The sequence below is a fragment of the Carettochelys insculpta genome, chromosome 2 (assembly GCF_033958435.1).
Source record: "Carettochelys insculpta isolate YL-2023 chromosome 2, ASM3395843v1, whole genome shotgun sequence".
Classification (NCBI taxonomy): Eukaryota; Metazoa; Chordata; order Testudines; family Carettochelyidae; genus Carettochelys; species Carettochelys insculpta.
The window spans coordinates 207,378,234-207,400,440 of NC_134138.1; the positions used below are offsets into that span (position 1 = coordinate 207,378,234).

At 41.0% G+C, this 22,207-nt stretch overlaps 1 protein-coding gene across 9 annotated transcripts in view; it reads left to right on the forward strand.

The window, feature by feature from the left end:
* Nucleotides 1-22,207, forward strand: part of THRB (thyroid hormone receptor beta) — a 300,896-nt gene that overhangs the window by 180,574 nt on the left and 98,115 nt on the right. The window contains exon 1 of one of the 9 annotated variants that reach the window (XM_074984447.1): nucleotides 3,510-3,619. The exons of the other annotated variants lie outside the window; for them this stretch is intronic. Coding sequence (XP_074840548.1) covers nucleotides 3,617-3,619 — 3 coding nt within the window. The 5' untranslated portion in view covers nucleotides 3,510-3,616. Of the gene's footprint in view, nucleotides 1-3,509; nucleotides 3,620-22,207 lie in introns of those variants that run through there. 9 annotated transcript variants of the gene reach the window in all.

The window sequence follows — 22,207 nt, forward strand, 5'->3', positions numbered from 1 at the left end:
CAGGATATGGCTCTTGAGAAGAGTGCTGTGTTCTGTTGATTTACTCTTGGCAGAATGCCTTGAGAATCTGGACGCTCCCCAAGTTTTGCTAGCAAAATGCCAATTTTGTCAACAAAACCCTCTAGTGTAGACATACCCTTTGTTTGTGTGCATATGTATTAGGCACAGAAGGACAATTTACAAACATAGTTCCTTTGTAAGGATTTGAGGTTTTGATTGAGGATCAAATATGCCTTAGACTTTTTCTGTGTTTGGCCAGTTTTGGCATTGGATTAAATGTTTGGATTTCATAGTTGTCAACAGTGTCCTTTATTCTCACTTGATAAAGTTGTCCAAAAGTTTTGACGTTCAGTTGAAATGTTTGAAGAGATATCAACCAAAATAATTCTGTTTCGAGAGTAAATCTATCTTGGGGCTTGAAATCTAAATGGCTTGACATTTTTCATGTAGTATTTGTAATGATGCTTACGAAAGCCTGTAATAAAGCCTTCACTTGTTTACTTGCCAACCCTCCTGTTTAGCCAGAAACCATTCTGGCCTCAACCTTCAAGCTGGGCTTCTGTCCATTTTTCTTGAGTCTCTCTGGTTCCCTCCCTTTTCTTTGCCAGAATTCTGGAAGATAGTCAGAAGGGCTTTAATTTCTTGAGCAAGACTGACCTTTCAGCTATTTTGGCAGTCTTCAAAGTGTTCTTGTCCCAACCCTGAATTTCAGAGCCTAACAGCTTACCACAAACTTGCTAACATCATCAGGCAAAGACAGGAGTATTGCTTGGTTACTTTGGTGCCACCACAGGAAAAACCTCTTTTGGCAGTTTTTGATTAATACAAAATCTAATAACAAATGGAGGGGAGCTGTAATTTTGTCACTCCTCTGAGGTCTTGGACAAGAAGTAGAGAATAAATGCAGTGAGTTCTTTATAACCAACTTTAAATGATGCTGAGTGGTCAGAAAGAATGACAGCTACATTCCTAGATACTCCTGAGTTAAATGAGTGTCATGAAACTTGCTAAGGGGTAATAAACAACCATGATGAAACAGGGTGAAAGTAGGTTAATGTGGGGATGGGAAGGCATAGGAATATGATATTAGAATTCTGTGTACTGAAATTCACCATAAAAAGGGGGAAGCTGAACAGGCCTGTGCCCAATTGGCAAGGGTTGAGTGCTAGGGACCTTGGTTTAATTCTCAGCTCTGATTGCTAACTCCAATAGCAGGGCTAGCCTTGCTGCGGCCTCAGTGAGAACATTCAGAATCCTGTTCAGCTCTGCTCACCAGAAGGAAGGTCACTTAATGAGAGTGCAGGGAAAAGAGTTCAAAAATGGAGTTCAGGTGACAGCGTGTGGGACAGGGTTTCATGGGGAGAGGAGAGCAAAGCCTTACAGTGAACTCAGAAGTGAAAGGTACTCCATGAAAACAAGCTGGCAACTTCCAGTCCAGGCTCAAATTGCTGTAGCAAGGGGTAACCTGTACTTTTTAGCAGGGTATCAAATCTGCGTAAATGGTTGTTTTGATACACGATACAGCAGTGCTGCTTGAGGAGGAGAGGAATGCAAAGATAGGCCAGTAAGGAACATTTGGCAAGGTGCTCTGCCTTCTTAGAAACTCAGATGATAAAATTATCTAAATTAGCAAGAGGAGGAGAAAGACACGTATGGAAAAACTGGATGTGTTCACTCAGCTGCCTTACCATTTTAGTTTTTTATGAAAGAAAAATGTGTGTGTATGTGTGTGTCCCTATTTTACTGTCAAACTCTTAGCAAGACATACTGATTGCACCTTGAAATGGAGGTTTAACATCTAGCCCTGCATTGGGGTGAACAGAGCTGCACTACCTCCAGAGCAGACAGCTCTAGGAAAGAACTGTGAGTCACAGTTCCTTCTTTGCTCTCCCTTGCTCCTGGGAGCCCTTTATAAGAGACAGCTTACTTCCCCCGTTCTTCCAGGACAGCTCTACTCTGCCTGCTTGTCCCAGAGTCACGGGTGAGCAGAGTAAAAGCCCTGCAGAGCTTCCCCCTACATCGAATGTGGGAATCCAGACCAGCAGTACAGATGGGAGGAGAGCAACTGATGACTTCTTGCTACTTGCTGTGGCTGTATTTAGGGTCAGTGACAATCTTGTCCTAAGCTCATGGGTGGTTGATTTCTTAATGTTTACTGTCTTTTTTTTTTTTTTTTTGTGGTGGGTAACATCTGTTTTACAGATCATTGTTAAATAGCTTAAGGGCACAAACCGGGAAATTAGTCAAAATGAGATGGACTAACAAAACATAATCTAGAAAAACCATTATATGTAAAGAAGATATTTGGATATCTCGATGTGTTATAATCTGGCATTAACAAATCACACATTACAGTAACGCGCTACATGTATAAACAAGAGGATAAGGAAAACGGAGATTTGGGTTAAATGTGTGAAATAGCTGAGTTAGCAACAATGCTCTGTTTTGGGGGGGTTTGTCATTTCTTCTTACTGCTAGTCTGGGTGTGAGTTCTTTGTACTGTAGTACATGATGAAAAAGTCTGTGTGGGGAGGCAGATTCTAACTTAATAAAAAGTCTTGCATGACTTTTCACATTTCAGGATTAATAAATTCATGTGAAAACATGAGTGAGTGAGTCAGAAAATATGTCAGTGGGTGGCTGAATAATGAGTAACTAGATAAACAGAAGAAAAGAGCTAATGAATATTTGTATCCTTTAGCCACTGGTAGCTAAAGTTCTCATATACTGGAGAAACCTCCCTTTGCATTATCCCTTGCCATTTCCTTGGAGAGGATTACCTTAAATCTCCAAGTTCATTCAGATTGTAGCCTTTCTGCTGAGAACACTAATTTATGCCAATGGTGGTGGTGGTTTTGTAGTGTCACCACTTGTCCACTAAGAAATGAAGTAGAGAAATCAGCAGGTTTATTTCACATAGATCACGGAACTGTCATCAGATGGCAATGATCATCTCTCCCTACAGATTTGGGCTGTTTCAGGTCACCAGCCTAGACATTAAAAGGCTTATTTTCCCAGCGCTGTCCAGTTTCCATTAAACTGATAGTTTTTTCATGAAACTGGCTCAGGGTATTGGTAGCTCAGATTAAGAATCCAGAGACTGATGCTCACTTTCCCCCAGGCATGGGAAAGGGGCAGAAGTGAGATGCCCCTAAAACTTCAGTAAAAATCTTTGCTGGGACAATGGCCAACAGAGAGGCAGATATTGTCATCATTTAGCCAGTGAGGTTGCCTGGGTGTAACAGAGAGCAAACTTAGGCAGAATGTGAGGTGAGGAAAGAGGTGGAGCTTGTGCAATAAAGGGAAAGGTAGTCAGTGTCTCTTAACATTGTCCGAAACGTGCTGGTACAGCACTGTGTGCTAGCTAGTGTTTCTGCCTCTTGCTTGCCTCTGGGAGCTTTATTAGTGGATGTTTTTAGAAGTGTTGGCACAAGAAGATCTTCTTGTTTATTTCACAATTCCTGAAGTCTCTTGGCTTTTTTTCCTCCTCCTCATTTTCTCCCCAGTGTGGGGTGGAGGCCTGAGTAGAGAACAGGCAGGAGAAGAGAATATGGGCTTCCAAGGACTGTGATTTGAGCGGTGCTATCAAATTGTCTTCCCTTTGCAACAATTTATCATGGTGAGTTATTCCTTCCCTTTTCTTGGCTGTTGCTGTTTGCAGACCCCATTCTACTCGGGGGTTCTTTTTGTATGTTTCTTCTTTTTGTTCAAAGCATAATTGTAATGTACTTTATTTTTTTAATGGATGGCCAGCGGGCTTCTGGTGGGCTTTCATCAACCTATAGGTTCTTGAACAAGAGCAGACCAAATAGAGAGAATAAATAGACAATTCTGTGTTAAATAATTGCTCCCTTTCCCCAGTTCAGAAAAGTCCCAAAGGGTCATGAATTACATCTGTTTCATTGCAGTCTATCTGAAGGGCTATGCAAGTTTTTTTATATAAAACACATGAATGTATTTATCCTGAGAGTTATGGATCTTTGAGCTACCGTGAAATGGAGACAGTAGTCCTCAAAGTAAAAAATCCTAAGAAAACTCTCAGGGGATGTGGGAGATTAAAAACGACTCATGTTGTGGTCAGTGAAGAACTAGTTCAGGAGAATGGCAACTCATGCTGCAAAGCAGAGCAAAGAAATAAAACAGTTTGTTTAGATTTGCCCATACCAGAAAAAAGAACATTTATCCATATGCTGTAAGCACTCATGGCATGTTTCAAAATGTACAACAGAATTAATGCCTAAACATAGCCAGTCCAACAGTATAGTTCAGTATCACCTAATTAACAGCACACCTGGCAATGCTGAACACGGTCTTTTGCATCATCAGTTTGCGCCCTCCCCCCTCATCCTGGTGTTGAGATTATGGACCCAAGTATAAACATTTTGTTTGACATTTATAAAAAGTTATTGGCTCTGTCATTTGGATATTGAAAGGTTTGTCCTTGTCCCTGTGATAGGTCAAAACTATACTTCCATTTTAAAAATGAGGTTCTACTTCACCTCAGATTTTAATCTCAATAACTAGTCAGATTTTTACACAATGGCCAAAGTTTCTGAATTAGGAAGTCTTTCAAGTTGTCTAAGCAGAAAAAAAAATATGTCTTTGCAACAAACAAAAAACAAACAGAAGGTAATTTTCCTTGGAGATCGATCATAAGCAGCAACAACAACAATAACAAAAAACTAAGACAAAATTTTATTACAGCATTGTAAACATATGCGGATAAAATGATTTCTTAACTACTTGTGTTGGATTTCTTGCCAAGGATTATCCACTGAGTATTACGTTTCCATTTCAGGATCATGATTCAGTTATTGTTATGTCTGTTTGAACACTAAGCACTTTTTGGCGCATAGTATGTCTTTTTATTTTGGCCTCTGGCTTGCACCAGGTGATATTTGTATTGGAGGCCCATTCTTTTTCAAAGGAAACAAAGAATTAATCTTGGCTCTTGTTTTTAGCTTTTGTTTTGTTTTTCTGTTATTTCATGTGCCTTTTGTTTCCCTTATTTCTTTCATATTTACCTTGTGAACCTGTGGAAAACTCTGTAGAAATACTTGGATTTATGGGAAGCTTGTTTTTTTTCCTAATTTTACATTTTGGTGTGGTCAGAGCTAGTTTTCTTTTAAAATGTATAGAATTAAATTTACAAAATGTTATTACTATGTTTAGTACTAGAGATGTGTCTGAACTGTAGCATTCTGATTTTGACCTGAATTTTTCCAGTGTGTTGCTCTTCAGATGTGGGACTTCGATCGGTCCATTAGCAGTAATCTAACAGAAACTAGTTGAAAACATCCGAGTCTGGATTCTGAATAGGCTGAAACCAGAAGTGTTATGGACCATACATGTTGTGAGGAATTGTCATTATATAAAATTGTAGCTCTAAGAAAACATAGGGGAAGGTTTTTTTCTGAAAGCTAGCACTGGAAGAGCTCTTTGTAGGTCACAAGCTAGTCTCTCTCACCAGTTAAAGTTGGTCCAATAATGTCATTACTTCTACTTTGCCTCCCCAATATCCTGGGACCAACTCGGCTGCAAAAAGTACTGTGAGCAGCACATTTCTTGGTAATTTCTTTGCTTTAAACAAAGATGAAGTTATAAAAAAAATAACAGATTATTAGCCCCCCCTTTCTGTCTGGCCATAACATAGGTTTCAAATGTGCCCTTTCTCAGTGTGTTAAAACCATCTGGACTAAGACTTCTCAGACTTGTATCTGGCATTATTTTTCTTTTTCTTTACCCATACAATAAATTCACTTCAATGAAGATGGCATTATTCTTTATTTGAATTATTACTTTAGTTTTTCTTCATTAAGTTATTTCGTGTTTCTCTGGCTTAAGTGTTGAATACATCTGTGTTAACATGAAAAAGCAAACCATGAAACAGGCTGTGAATAGCTGTACTGGTGTCTTTGTGTTCCATCTTCTTATAATACAGCCAAAATTCTTTGGACATTAAGATGAAAATTCAGTTTTAAATCATCAGTTTATGTAGAACTACAGTAATGAGTGCACACCGTAAAAAGTGATCCTTTGTACACACATGGCTGTATGCCTGCATATGTTGCGATATGTCACAGCTTTGCAGTAGGTTTGTATATGCTTCTTTCCAAACAAAGCTCTTTCATGTAAGCTCTTTGTAAAGTTACCTTTACCATATAAATTACTTATTCCTCTTTACATTTTATTTTGATGGAGAAAGGGATGAGGAATATTGGAAAGGGGGAATTTTTATGCAGTATATTTGCCACCAGCCATAACATGTTCTGCACATACCCATAAGAGTGACGTTTTTGGCTACATAAAGAGTTCATTAGAATGATAATGTGCAATATAGGTATTACTTTCACAATTCTAGCATGGACTAGCACCAGAAGTCAAATTAGCAAGCCAAGGAAGTTAAGAATAAAAGTTGCCTTTCTGACCATATAGACTAGGCCAGGGATCCTCAACAACTGGCATAGGTGCCAAGAGTGACATGCAAGCTGATTTTCATTGGCATGCAAGGTGGGAGTTCAACCCCACCTCTCCTCTCCCATATAGCCGGAAGCTTGTGCAAAGCCAGGCCTCCTGTGGATTAACAAAAGACCAGCTAAAGCTACCAGCCACTACCTAAACAGTAATGCTCTGCATTTGCATTTATTGATTAATGAAGCTGTTGTAAGTAGAACAATTAATGACTTTAGAAAGTGTCACCGGCACTCAGACTGTACATACAGGTGAAAAGGTCAAATTTCAGCACTCCGCCTCGGAAAGATTGCTGACACCTGGGCTAGGCTATATTTGTACTTGAGAGAGAGAGCTCCAATGAATAGCTTCTCTAGGTACTGCAGGAAGTGATTTTGAGGTCTTCAGTAAGTGACACACTCTCATCTGAATTAGAACAAACTAAATACCCAAGTTCACTCTAGAATCAACATGCCATCTTTGGGTGAGATTTTCATAAATTAAAGACCATTTGCAATCAATGAAAAACACTTTTAATAAGTGCAAGTGTGTTCAAATCCTACTGGCCTGTGAAAATTCAACTCAATTAATTATTGTCTGCCTAACTATGTTCCCTCTGCAATTGCAATTGACTGTGGCATTCTAAATTACTGCTTGCTGTAAAGTGTTATGTAGAGATGATGTCATTGTCATCATCCACAACTGTGGGCTCAGTGCCCATTGATGTCTGATGCCTCCCTCACTATTTCCTTCCCTCTTTCCCAGTCCAGCATTGAGTGGCTTAATTTCTGTAGACTAGCTCCACACCAATATAGCCATTCTCTGCGGGTTCTGCTTCTCCTATTCAAGCCGTCCATTATGCCGAATACCAGGGTCTTGACTTTTTGCTCATCATTCATTGTGCAGATATGCCCAAATAGCTGTAACTTCCACTGTATAACCTTCTGCAGTAGGTTCTCTTTTGGCTCTTTCTTCCTATATGATTCCTCATTGGTGACCTTCTGCATCCATCCTTTTTCTCAGTATCTTTCTATAACAACTCCTCTCAAACACCAGTATCCTTCTCTTCAAATCTTTCATTTTCACCCATGCCTCACATCCGTACAACATGCTGCTGAATACACTCATTCCTAAGCTAAGTGCTTTGCTTTTCCAGATCTTATCTATCACCTTCTATCTCATTCTTTCTTTCACTATTCAAATTGCTGTTTCCTTCCTACTGTCTAGATCATACTTCATGCTGCTCACCAGATACGTGAACTTCTCTACATTGGTTAGTTTAATCCCTTCTTCACTGATCTACCTTTCTATTTCCTTATCTCCAAATACCATTGTCTTCGTTCTATTGATGTTCATAATCAGTACGTACCACTTCTCTTCCTCATTTTGCACCTGCACCATTCTTGCTAGCTTCTTTTCATCTTCCCCAATGATAACTATATCCTCCATGAACCTCAAGTTGTTAATTCTCATTCTGTGCACCGATATCCCTTCTACCTCGTCCTTGATCTTGTCCACCGCTCTCTCTAGGTGTGTGATGAAGATACTCAGCAATAGCAGATCTCCTTGTCTCATACCGCTACTTGTTATAATCCAGCTTCCCAACTCTCTGCACATTCTCACTGCTGCCTCTGCATTGTCATTGATATCCTTCAACAACCTTATCAGTCTGTTATCCAGTTCGTAGGACTCCCACACTGCCCAAGCACCTTCTGATCCATACTGTCACATGCCTTCTGAAAATAGATGAAGCAATAGTAAGTCCTTTCGTTTCGTCCAGCTTTCTCTGCTATTAGTCTTAGTGCCAATATCTTCTCTATGGTAGTCATGGGAAGTTTTGAATATAGAGAAAGAAATGAGCAAGGCCAGATACTACTAGAGTTTGCTATGGAGCATGAGATGGTGATCTGCAACATTAGATTCCAACAAAAGGACTGTAGGAAGTGGACATGGCAATCAAATGATGGGAAGTCCAAGAACATGATATATATGATTTTGATAAGAAGAAAATGGGCAACAGCAGTACAGCAATGCTGAACTTTCCAAGGAATAGATATGGACTCAGACACAGTATAGTGATTGCAAACATCAAGATGAAACTCAAGAGAAGGTATCAGATGCTCCTCAAGAAACTGAGAGAATTAGTGAGGCTAGGCGAGGAAGAAAGAGGGAATGTGTATAGAGCAGCACTCGAAGAGAAGATCAGGAATGCAGACAGAGAGAAAGACCTAGATGAGAGAGTTGAAGGTGTAGCCATGGGGATAGAAGAGGCAATGGAGCAGATGGTTCCAGAAGAAGAGAATATCAATAAGAAGTGGGTTACACAGGAGACACTGAAGTTTGTCCAAGGGAAGAAAGCATTGAAAATCAGCAGGGATGTTTCTGAGCAGGCGAAACAGCAATATAGAGTGAAATGCAATGAGGTAAGAAAAGTGGCCACAATGAATAAGGCAAAATGGTTAGAGGAGCAGTGTGAAGATATAGAAAGGTATTACGGTGAGAACAAGGAGAAGGTTGTGCAGTGATGGACGATATATTGCACCAATCTGTACAAAGCTGTGCTGGATCCAAGTAACTCAGAGAGACTGATCAAAGAACTAAAAGAGATATCACTGCCAAGCATCGAGAGCGAGACTGATATTTTGAAGGAGAAAGTAAAAAGAGCAGTGGAACGACTAAGGAACAACAAGATTCCTGGAAATGATAAGATCATGGAAGAGATGATCAAATATAGTGAAGAAAGTATGACTCAGGAAATACACCGAATATGTAGAGATGATGTACTTCCATGTTTTACTCTAGAAGTGGCTATATTCCGGTGGTGAATGGTTGAACCACCATAAAGAAGTACTGTATTTAAATTTGTGGTTTGCAATTCTAATTATATGACTTTGTCATAAAGGATGTGATGATTCTCACATAAAGGGCCCTATGGAAGAGCTAAATATTATTATGCCTTCCTGAACTTTTCTTAGGCATGATCTAGGGTAGTGGTTCTCGACATTTTCACTACTGCAGACCACAAATTACAAGCCCAAACCATTTGCAGGCCCCCAAGATCAGCACCCAAACAGTTCACGAAACCACGACATAGATTTTCAGACAGCAGTTAATAATATTATTGGAAGATATTTAATTTTAAAATAATAATTGATTGAAACTTTGCAATTTATTAAAAACTTATTTTCTATGATCATTTTTATTTATCTTTTATTTTTTTCACTGACCCCCAGCATACTGGGTAAGACCAATGGTCCGTATAGCTCACTATCCTGTCTTCTGCCAGTAACCAGAACCAGATGTTTCAGAGGAAAAGAAAAGAACAGAGCAAATTTCAGCAATCATCCTCTGTTTTTCAGTGCCAGTTTCCTATAGTTGGAGCACTAGGGTTATCTAGAGCAAGTTGAATCTCTGACCATCTTAGCCTTTGATGGGCCTATCCTCCAGGAACTTACCTAATTCTTTTTTTGACCAAGTTGAGCTATTGGCCTTTGTAATATCCTCTGGCAGTGGGTCGACAGGTTGGCTGTGCGTTGTCAAATAGGTTCTTACGTTTGTCTTAAACCCTTTGCCTATTAATGCCATCATGTAATGCCTAGCTCTTAAAAAAAAGAAAAAGGCATTCAAATAGCACTTTGAAGACTAACAAAATAATGTGAGTGATGAGCTTTCATGGGACAGACCCACTTCTTCAGACTATAGCCATACCTGAACAGAGTCAATATATGAAGCGCAGAGGTCCAAAAATTGTTATCAAGGTTGACAAATTAGAAAAATTGTTATCAAGGTTGGCAAATCGGAAGAGCAGAGGAGCAGCAGGATGGGTGTGTGGAGTGAGGAAGTCGAGAGTTAGATAAAACAAAGTATGTAAAAGAGTTCTTATAATAGGCCAGGTAATTGCTATCCCCATTCAAACCACATGGTGATGTGTTGAATTTGAATATAAATGACAGTTCTGAGTGCTCCCTCTGTAAATGATTGTTAAAGTTCCTTTTCAGTAAAATACAGACTTTCAGGTCATTAATAGAATGGCCCAGTCCATTAACAGAATGGTCCACTCCATTAAAGTGCTGACTGACAGGTTTGTGAGTTAGGAGTTTTTTGTTGTCTGTTTTGTGTCCATTCTTTGTCAAAGAGTGTTTGCAGTCTGTCCTATATTCATGGTATGTTGGCATTGTTGGTACATGATGGCATATGTGATGTTAGTTGAGGAACAGGAGAATGTGCCTGTGATTCTGTAAATAACATGGTTAGGTCCAGTGATGGTATCTCCAGAATAGATATGTGGACAAAGTTGGCAACAGTGCTTGTTACAAGGAAAAGTTCCAGGATTGGTAATATTGTGGTATAGCTTGTGGTTGCTGGTGAGAATCCTCATAAGGTTGGGAGGTTGTCTATAGAAGAGAAAAGGCCTGTCACCTACGGCCTTCTGGAGTGTGGTATCTAGATTAAGGATAGGTTGTAGGCCTTTAATAATGCATTGCAGTGGTTTGAGTTGGGGGCTGTAGGTAATGACAAGTGGTGTTCTGTTACTAGTTTTTTGGGCCTATCTTGGAGTAGTTAGTTTGTGGGTATTCATCTGGCCCTGACAGCTTGTTTTTTTTTTACTTGTCCTGGTGGGTAATTCAGGTTTATGAATGTTTGCTAGAGATCTTGTAGTTTTTGGTGTCTGTCAGTAGGATCAGAGCAGATGTGATTGTACCTAAGGGCATGACTGTAAATGGTGGATCTAGTCGTGTGTGCAGGATGGAAGCTAGAATCATTTAGGTAAGTATAGCATGCAGTGGGTTTCTGATAGAGTGTGGTACTGATCAAGCCATCATTGATTTGTACTGTAGTGTCCAGGAAATTTATCTCTTGTGTGGCGTGGTCAAGGCATAAGTTGATGGTGGGGTACAGGTTGTTAAAGTCTCTGTGGAATTCTTCTAGAGTCTCTTTACCATGGGTCCAAATGATAAAGATCTCATTGGTGTATCGTAAGTAAAGGAGAGGTAATAGAAAATGAGAGCTGAAGAATTGTTGTTCTAAGTCAGCCATAAATATATTAACATATTGTGGGGCCATGCGGGTGCCCATTGCAGTGCCACTAATCTGGAGGTATAAGTTGTCCCCAAATCAGAAATAATTGTGGGTGAGAACAAAGTTACAGAGATCAGACACCAATTTGGCTGTGGTGCTGTCAGGGATGATATCCCTGATTGTTTGTAATCCATCTTCATGTGGAATATTAGTGTACAGAGTATCTACATCCATGGTGGCAAGGATGGCGTTTTCAGGAAGTTTTCCGATGTTTTGTAATTTCCTCAGGAAGTCAGTGGTATCTTGGAGACAACTGGGAGTGTTGGTGGTGTAGGGTTCGAGGAGGGAGTCTACATAACTGGATAGTCAAGCCATTTTATGTTGCCCCGTCACCCAGTTTAGTGAGATCTCTTTGTTACTCTGAATTTAACCATTTTGAGTAAGTTTGTATTGTCTGCATATTTTGCCACCTTACTGTTCACCCACTTTTCCAGATCACTGACTAATGTTGAATAGCATAGGTCACTGTTCAGATCCTCAGGGCACCCCTCTATTTATCATCCTTCATTGTGAACAACAACCATTTAGTCTGACCCTTTTTTCCATATCTTTTAACCAGTCACTGAGACATGAGAGGACTTTACTTCTTACCCCATGATTGCTAAGTTTGCTGAAGAGCCTTTGGTGAAAGACTTTGTCAGAGGCTTTCTAAAATTTTGAGAATACAATGTCCAATGGAATAGTGAGGCATGACTTCCCTTTATGAAAGTCATGTTGACTCTTATCTAACATTTCATGTTTATGCGTCCTACCCTGAATGAGGTCCAAGCTGTCATCAAAGTGATGAAGTGCAACAAGGCAGTCATGCTAGACAGAATCCCCACTGAAGTCATCAAAGCAAGTGGGTCAGAGCTCTACAAACAGCTCCACCTTCTGGTTCTCAAGCTCTGGGATAGGGAGCAGACGCCTCAAAATTTCAGAGACACACTGATCGTCAGTCTCTTCAAGAAGGGCAACAAGTCGGTCTGTAGAAACTGTCATGGCATCTCCCTCCTGACAACAGCAGGGAAAATCTTAGCTCTAATCCTTGCAAACCAACTCCTTCCACTCTCAGAAGAAATTCTCCCAGAATCCCAGTGTGGCTTCCAACCATTCCAAGGAACAGTGGATATGATCTTCACTGCCTGACTGGCAACTGCAAAAAAAAATGTCATAAACACATCTAAGTCTTATATATGAGTTTTATCAACCTGGCCAAAGCATTCAACTCAGCCAGTCATAGTGCCCTGTAGACCATCCTGTCAAAGATCATCTACCCCAAAAAATTCGTTAGCATTTTAAGGCTGCTTTATGACAATGTGACTGCCACACTATTGAGCAAGAGCCAATCCCAAAGCAACCCCTCTGAGGTCAACATGTGAGTCAAGGAAGTCTGAATCATTGCCCCATTACTGTTCTGCACTTTCATCACCATGACCCTTCACCTTGTTGATGGCAAGCTTCCAGATGGTGTGAAAATTGTCTACAGAATGAACAGGAAGCTTTCCAATCTCGGGAGACTGAAGGCTAAAGAGGTTGAAGACTCCACAGCCTCGATCTTGGAGCTCCAATATGCAGATGACAACATGGTTGCTGCTGTTTATCCCACAGCCCTTCAGACCATCTTAACTGTCTTTGCTGAAGCATACAAGAATTTTGGCCTCACACTGAACATCAAAAAGACAAAGGTGCTCCACTTGCCTTCACTGACTAGACAATCTCATGCAGCTTCAACTGAAGTCAGTAGAGAACTGATGGAAAATGTGGAGCGCTTCCCATATGTTGGAAGTCGTCTTTCCACTAAAGGTGACATTGATGCGGAAATCCAGCCTGGTCTGAGCCATACAAGCTCTGCGTTCACCCACCTGAGCTCTGCTTTCACCCGCTTGATTCCAAGACAAAGCTCCTTGCATGCTCACAGCAGTTGTTCCAGTGCTACTGTATGCATGTGAACAACATACAAGCATAATTCAAAGGCACTTGAACAATATCATCAATGCTGCCTCAAGAGAATCCTAAATATCTCTTGGGAGGATAGGTGCACGAACACTAGCATCCTGAAAGAGTCAAACCTGACCAGCATTGAAGCCATTATCTTTCAGCAACAACTTCGTTGGACTGGTCACATGGTTTGGATGTCTGATCAGTGCCTTCTAGAACAGATTGTGTTTTCCGAGTTGGAGGAAGGCAGAGGAACATTGGGGCCTAGCAGAAGTGATATAAGAATGCTGAAGGCACACATGAAAAAGTGCATTGGTGTCAACATTTGAGAGAATCTTGCCCAAGACCATCCCCAGTGGAGAACAGTAATCCTTGAGGAGGTAGCATAGTTTGAGAGGTCTCACCACAGCGCAGATGAAGAGAGGTGGAGAAGAAGAAAAGAGTGTCAAAAAGTGCCTTGCGCCCCTCCGATAGCTACCAGCACCTGCCTCTTCTGTGATCAGATCTGTGGCTCCAGAATTGGACTGATCAGGCATCAACAGTCTTACAAATAGGAGGGTGACATTAAGATATTCTACTTGTTATCAAAACAAAATACCGTTCAGTAGCACTTTAAAGACTAGCAAAATAATTTATTAGGCAGTGAGCTTTTGTGGGACAGACGCACTTCTTCAGACCATAGCCATACCAGAACAGACTCAATATATAAGGCACAGAGAACCAAAAATTGTTATCAAGGTAGACATCAGAAAACGTGTAATCAAGGTGGGCAAACCAGAAGATCAGAGGGGCAGTAGGAGGGGGGAGAAATCAAGAGTCAGATAAAGCAAAATATGTAAATGAGTCCTTATAATGGCCCAGGTAATTGCCGTCTAGAATATAGACTAACACAGCTATCTCTCTATTACTATTCTACTTGTTATCAAGTGAGTACCGAGAGATGTGTCTGATAATTCTGTTTTTTTATTACAGCTTCAACCAATTTGCATGGTACTACAGTTAGGCTTACCATCAGATAATTGCCAGAATTATCTCTGGAGCCTTTTTTTAAAAATGAGAATTACATTAGAAATCCTCCCATCATCTGATACAAAGGTTACATGCAGCCATAAATTATGCATCACAGTAGTTCTGCAGTTTCAAATCCAAATTCCTTTACAACTCTTAGGTGAATACCATCTGGTCCAGCTAGCTTATTCCTGTTTTATTTATCAATTTATTCCAAAACCTTCTCTGTTGACATTTCAATCTGAGACAATTCTTCAGATGCGCAACCTCAAATTTTTTTTTTTTTTGATATGGGGATGTTTCCCACATTCTCTGCAGTGAGGACCAGTGCAGGGAATTCATTTAGCTTCTCTGCAACAGCTTTGTCTTCCTTCCAGATTCTTTCTCTGCCTGCTTTGTTATATTTTTACACTAAATTTGCCAGACTTTGTTCCTTTCTATTTTCCTTATTAGGGTTTGATTTCCAGTTTTTAATGGATGCATTTTTACTTCTAACAACGTTCTTTATTTAGCCACAGTGGCATTTTGATGGTCCTCTGACAATTTTTTTGTAGCGGTTGTGTTTGTTTTGGCAGGAGTGGGTGGGAAACATGTGATTTGACCCTGTGGTACAGTGGTTTTTAAATAGCTTCAATGCAGTTTGCAGGCATTGCAACCTTGTAAATGTTCCTTTTAATTTCCATTTAACTATCTTCCTAATTTTTGTCTAGTTCTCTTTTGTGAAGTTAAATGCAATTGTGGCATGTTTCGTGGAGATTTTCCTCTCTTACAAGTAAGTTAGCTGTAATTATATTATGGTCACTTGTTCCAAGCACTTCAATAATATTAATTTCTTGGACCAGATTCTATGTACCCTTCTGCCACCCCTCACCCCTTCTCTTGCTGGTCAGCCTGCTGCCACTGCCCCAAATCCAGCCAGCACTTGGAGCAGCCTCGATCACAGACCAGCCTGTCAGCCCCCAGAGCAGCCCCAAACTCTGGCCACTCAGGGTCAAGCCCTTAGTCCAGACCACCCAGAGTGACACCCCAATCCCCAGCTGGTCTGCTAGCACTCAGAGAAGTCCACAGGAGCTCAGCACCCTAGACAGCCATCTGGGACCAAGCCCTAAGGCCAGGCCACCCAGAGCAGCTCTGAGCCCTGCCACAGCCTGGTCCAGGGGATGTGACAGGGAGCACAGGTGGGGATGTGAGTAGGCTTAACTGTCCATGCTCAAAACCAGAAACAAAGATGCCAAGAGAACTCTTAAACTCGCACGGTCCCTACATGTTCATAGTAAATGTGTGTGAGCTGTCAGGGAAGCTGGAGGGGCTTGGGGAATCACAGTGATGCTTGATTCTAGTATTAAGGCACCTGAAGTTTCAGTTAGATGCTTAAGTCTTTTTGGCTGCGTCTACACGTGCACGCTACTTCGAAGTAGCGGCACCAACTTCGAAATAGCGCCCGTCACGTCTACACGCGTCGGGCGCTATTTCGAAGTTAACTTCGACGTTAGGCGGCGAGACGTCGAAGTCGCTAACCTCATGAGGAGATAGGAATAGCGCCCTACTTCGACGTCGAAGTAGGGACCATGTAGACGATCCGCGTCCAGCAACGTCGAAATTGCTGGGTCCTCCATGGCGGCCATCAGCTGGGGGGTTGAGAGATGCTCTCTCTCCAGCCCCTGCGGGGCTTTATGGTCACCGTGGGCAGCAGCCCTTAGCCCAGGGCTTCTGGCTGCTTCTGCGGCAGCTGGGGATCTATGCTGCAGGCACAGGGTCTGCAACCAGTTGTCAGCTCTGTGTATCTTGTGTTGTTTAGTGCAACTGTGTCTGGGAGGGGCCCTTTAAGGGAGCGGCTTGCTGTTGAGTCCGCCCTGTGACCCTGTCTGCAGCTGTGCCTGGCATCCCTATTTCGATGTGTGCTACTTTGATGTGTAGACGTTCCCTCGCTGCGCCTATTTCGATGTTGGGCTGAGCAACGTCGAAGTTGAACATCGACGTTGCTGGCCCTGGAGGACGTGTAGACGTTATTCATCGAAATAGACTATTTCGATGTCGCAACATCGAAATAAGCTATTTCGATGTTGGCTGCACGTGTAGACGTAGCCGTTATGACTCAAGCCCTTGGTGCCTTATAGCCTTGCCTACAACAAATCCCTCCTCGGTTGTTTCCTTGTGTGAGAGGCTATGTTCCCTTGATCCCCATTAATAATGTCCCTATGAGATGAGAGTGCTCAGTCTCTCCCAGGGGACATTCAGCGCCTGCTATGATTGAACCACCTTCTCCCCCTCCCTCTCCACCACTCCTCTTTGTAACAGAAGTCATCTCAGAGTTATCTTACTTGAAAAGCTAGCTAACATCGCTGTGACTATTGAGAGAAATGGTTAATCCTTAGCTCAGCAAGGGCTTATGTGGTAAAATACATAGAAATATAACTTTCTTCAAGAATTGTACAGATGTTATATAACAGTTGGGATCTGGATACTCATTCTGAACAGGAATGACAGATTTGAACATTGCTCAACTTTGGTAATGTCCAGCTACAGGTTAAACCTCTTTAGTCTGGAACTCTTGGTACCTGAGCAGTGCTGAATGAGAGAATTTGCCAAACCACAGGAAGTCAATATTATGTAGAATATTACCAGCACCTCAACTGCTTGCTGGTCTCTTAGAAGATGTTCACGGGTAAGTTAGAGCTAAATAAAAGCATAGATTGGTGGCAGTAAACAAGCTTTTTATGGGACCATGGGAAACTTGGCCACACCCATGATAAGTGGTCATCCAGTTTACTAAAATTAAGACAGATTACGGATGTTGCCTGATGAGAGAGTTATGAATTAGAGAGCTCAGTCTGTAGTTGGACATTACCAAATGCCACATCTGGATCCAAACAGAGATTTGAGTTTTGGATCCAAAATCCAGAGATCTATAATGTCTGTTTCCAGGGTTTAAACAGAGGCATTATCCCTTATCTGTCTTACAGTGGAACTGCTTCATGATACACTTCTGAAATCAGTGCAGTATTTTCATGATGGTTCAATTTAGTGTGTCCCCTCTAGGCTCACTAAATCGAACCCAAGAAAATCAACTGCCAGCACATCATTCTTCCCATAAGTGTAGATGTACTCTTGGTCAGGGTAAATCAGCTTCTTGCTGTGAAAGGTTGATTCCAGAGGTTTTAATAAATGCTTTCTACATGGAATAAAGCCCCGTTCCCTGTACTCCTGTCTCCGCCTTCTACTTGGGAATTATAGGAATTCTCCCCTCTTTTCCAAGTTGTTGACTCTTTATCCTAGCTCCTTTTTTTTAATTTCCCATAATATACTGCCATATATTAATTCACATTCATAGGTGACTAAGAGAGACAGCATCTCCCTTATCTACAGTGTACACAAGCCTTTGCCAGTTTGTTGACCAAGGTCAGCAATCTACATTTTATGTAAGCGATATTTGTTTCTGTAGTTTTGTTTCTAAGATCAGGAACTGCCTAAGCTTTTACAGGAAAAACATTTATACAGTACGTCATAAATGATAATCACTATGTGGTGGTCATTGGTTTTTCTGAGTATTATAACTGGGAAAAGATTAAAAAAACAAAAGAATGTTGTGTAATGGAAGAACTAGAAATTAAAGGGAAAACTGCATTTTTGAAAACAAAAACAGTTTTTCACAATTTGTGGTTCTTTTGTTATATATTAAACAAAAATTCTGAATCCTAGCCCTCATGGAAGTTTCAGTGTTTTAGATAAGAACTGAACTTAAGAAAATGAGTCCAAAATTTGGCTTAGAAGTTATTTGTTGCATGTGCAATAAGGGCCAGATTCAGTACCAACTGGAGCCCATGGCAAGACAGCCACTTACTTCAGTGGGCTTTGAATCAAGCCCATAGATTTCTATAAAGAACATTTGCCTAATATTGGTTAATTTATTTTGAATTTGTGGATAAAGATCAGTTGTAATTCATTTCAAGAACTGTGTTAGAGTTTTCTGGACTATTAACAATCATACTGGCAAAATAAAGACAAAGAGAATGGAAAACAGATGTGTATTTTTGTTTGGGCTACAAGTGTTGTCTATTATAACTTTCAGAAATATACTTACTAGTAGCTTGTGCTATTGATGTAAAGGTTGCACTTCCCTGGTCCGGCATGGTCAGGACCTGAGCAGTCTGAACAAGAGAATTTGCTGGACCAGGGGAGGTCTCTGCTATGAGCCCCAGCCCACAGCAGGCATCCTGCCTTGCTTGCCCCACTGCTGCTGGGGGTCAGCCAGACACCAGTCCCAGCCTGTACTGTCACAGGCAGCTCCGGCCCCAGCCCTCAGCTGCCCCCTGCAGGGTGGCAGGGGGTTGCTGTCCCCAGCCCAAGCTGCCACTCCTGCCTGTGAGCTGTCTGGAGACTCCAGCTCCTGCACCCACACTGCCCCCAGCCAGGCTGCCAAGGCTGTTGCCTTTGCCCTGGCACAAAGGAGGAGATTTTTAGAGGTATTTAAATGGCTAATGAAGCAGATAAGTGCACAGAGGGATTTGTAAAAGCACCTCACTCTCATTGAATTCAGTGTGATTTAGGTATCAACATCATTGTGAAAATTCTACAAGGTGCCTTATTGGCAGTGTGCCTCAAAATGGAATGAAACCAGGTCTGTGGGGTTATTGACAAGGTACCTAACTACTAGACTATTCTTGTTGGTTAGTTTTCTGCCACTCTTACCTAAGTGGAGTGATTCTTTACTCGGTAAATTTTAATGGGTCTTTTGTTGTGAGTTACTATCCAACATGAACAAGATTGACTGAATCTATGGGCCAAACTTTCATCTTTTACCTTTTTTAATCTTTATTTCTTTGTGAGGAATGATGAGGAGAGGATGCAGCAGTTAGATACACTCTTACAGTGTGTGTCTACATGGCAACAAAATTTCCAAACAAACAACAACAAACAACCTTACGTAGGTCTACTGGCGCCAGGAACACATATGTAGACATTCAGTCTTCAGCTGCAAAGGTCAGGGAAATAGGTGGGTTTCAGAGTCTGAACTCAAGTCTGAGCCAAAACATCTACACAGCTATGTTTAATGCATAAAACAGGGACACAAGGAGTCACTAGCTCATCCAGACACTTAATTAGGTGAGATGCACCGAGAGGGATGTAGCAGGTGGGCTGTACCCCATGCTTGCAGAGGAAGGCAAAAAAATCTTCAAGGACCCTGCCAATCTGACCAGAGTAGAAGTCCTTCCCAACCCTAAATCTGACAAGTACCTTGACCCTGCACATGAGACAACAGCCACCAGAGAGACATGTAAGAAAAAAGATTCTTAATGTAACTTCATAAAACTGGTCCAACCCATCCTCTATCCTATCTCCTGCTGTGGTCAATCTCTGATGTTTTAGAGAAAAGTGAGCAGGGAAGAATCCCAGAATATAGCTTCCCAATTGCACATTGGGTAACACAGATCCTTCCTGACCACTGCAGGTGACTAGCTGAAGCCTTATATCATGAAATTTTATTACAGGAGTTGTCTTAAGGCAGAGCTGCAAACATTCTGAGCACATTGAAGCCATGTAGGCAATCCTGTTCTCCCTGTGTGTGTCTACAGTAGGAACTAACTTTGAAGTTGGGCACTACTTCGAAGTAGCCAGCAGAGAGTCTACACACATTTTCCCTGACTCCGAAGTTAACTTTGCACTAGGGAGCCCAACATTGAAGTCCTTACTCCGTTCCTGGGAATGGAGTAGTGTCCTACTTCAGAGTTTAACTTCGAAATAGGGTGTGTGGATACTCAACTTCGCAGTTGCTTACTTCGAAGGTGTACTTTGAAGTAAGCAACTTCAAAGTTATTCCTGTAGTGTAGACACAGCCCCTGTGTTTCATGAAGGTCAGAAAGCACCAGCCTGCCCACCCCATCTACGCCACATACAGTGACATTCTGCATGATGAACAGAATCCATACAGAGAAGCAGCAATGAAATAAAAGGTCAATAGATCAATTCAGGGGCATAGGTGCTAGAAGTAGGAGTGCTGCTCTACCCCCGGCTTGAAGTTGTTTCCATTATATGCAGGGTTTACAATTTGGTTCAATAGCTCTCAGCACCTCCACTATTAAAAATTGTTCTAGCACCCCTGCTGGGAAGCCATGCTTTTGTAAGTTAGGATTTGTTAACATTAACATGGGCAGTAGCATGGGACAGCCCATATGGAGAATTTGGTGTGTGATTGCTACTGTCCACAAGAAAATTAAACCTCGCTTTAGGTTATATTTCTAAACTAGAACATTTTGTTCTCTGAATTATTCAGCCACATATTTTATGAATTATTAATATTGTTATTTATTAATGTTAATAATTATCATCATTTTGCCAAGAAAAAATGAAAATAAGTTCATTTGCAGTGATGACTTTGTCTAGATAAAACGGCTCTGAACTCAAGTTTCCTGGCTGCAAAATTCACCTTCCCACATTACGGTGCATCTTAGGCTTCAATTCTGCAAAAGCTTAAACATGATGCTTAATCATTAATACATGACGAGCCCCATGAAGGTTGCATTTAATTAATTGTGACTCCTCAGGAGTTTTAAAGTAAAGCAGGTTTTTAAGTCTTTGCAGGATCAGGGCCTCTCTCATTCCCCAGCATGGATTAATATCAATGACTATAGGAAAAGTTTATTCATTTGCGTTATTCCTTCATATAACTTTGGTAAAACAACAGTTGTGACTTCCAGTAGGCTGAATGATTGCAATGATGTCACAAAATCACATATGTTATGGGAGAAAAAATTTCTGTAGTACTCAACACACTATTAATGCTCCAGGACTGTCAGCATCAGGCATTCAAAATCATGAGCGAAGTGCACAAAAATGATATTGGTTCAAAAATAATTAAATTCTTTAAAATAACTAATTTGAGATTGTGGTTTTTAACCATTTTTACGTTTTTCTCCACCTGAATGAGGACTAGAAACTTTTGATTTTATAAATGAAAGCTGAAATTCTTACATATTCACATGAATTCAGGGGCATCAAGAAATACATCAAATATCAGGAGACTCCTGATCAGATAAGGCTAGCTGGCAACACTGATGTTCACCTGCTTTTCTAGTAATTATTTTCTTGGCCCTTTTGAGCTATACTTACCTGTCCCACCTTATACAGAAAGTAAACAAGAGCAGTTACACAATGTGTACTCTGGAATACATAGCTATAATATTGTGCATGCACTGATATTTTTTTTCTGATACATGCACTATACAGCCTCTCCACTGTGAAGAGAACAGAGAACAGTAAAGACTTCTAAAAACCAAGTTGTTAAAAAGTACGTCCATTGTGGACAAAGCTATGTGTAATTTGCCTAGGACATCTCAGAGAAGATGCTAATATTAAGCCCTTTAGCAGTGCTTTTCATGTCTAGATTTCAGAACCACTTCATAAAAACTAATTTTGCACCACCACACTCCTCAGAGATTAATGAGTATTATGGCCATCCTATGGAGCCAAAAAGGTGACGGAATTCTGACCGAAATATTGCTAGTAAATGACAGAATGAGAAATACCTGACTCCTGAGTTCCCTGTTTGTCCCAGTAAACAACGTTTCCCACCTCAGTGGAGCCATGAGAAAGTTAAGTCCCAAGGTCGCACAGGAGATTACACATGTATAGCATTAATGAAGGGGTTAATGTATTTTAAAATTGCATTAGGTGATCTTGTCAGTACCTTCAGCTCTGTTTTATTTCTTGCTTGTTATGGTTCTGTTTACTATATAAACATGTTTGTTTCAAA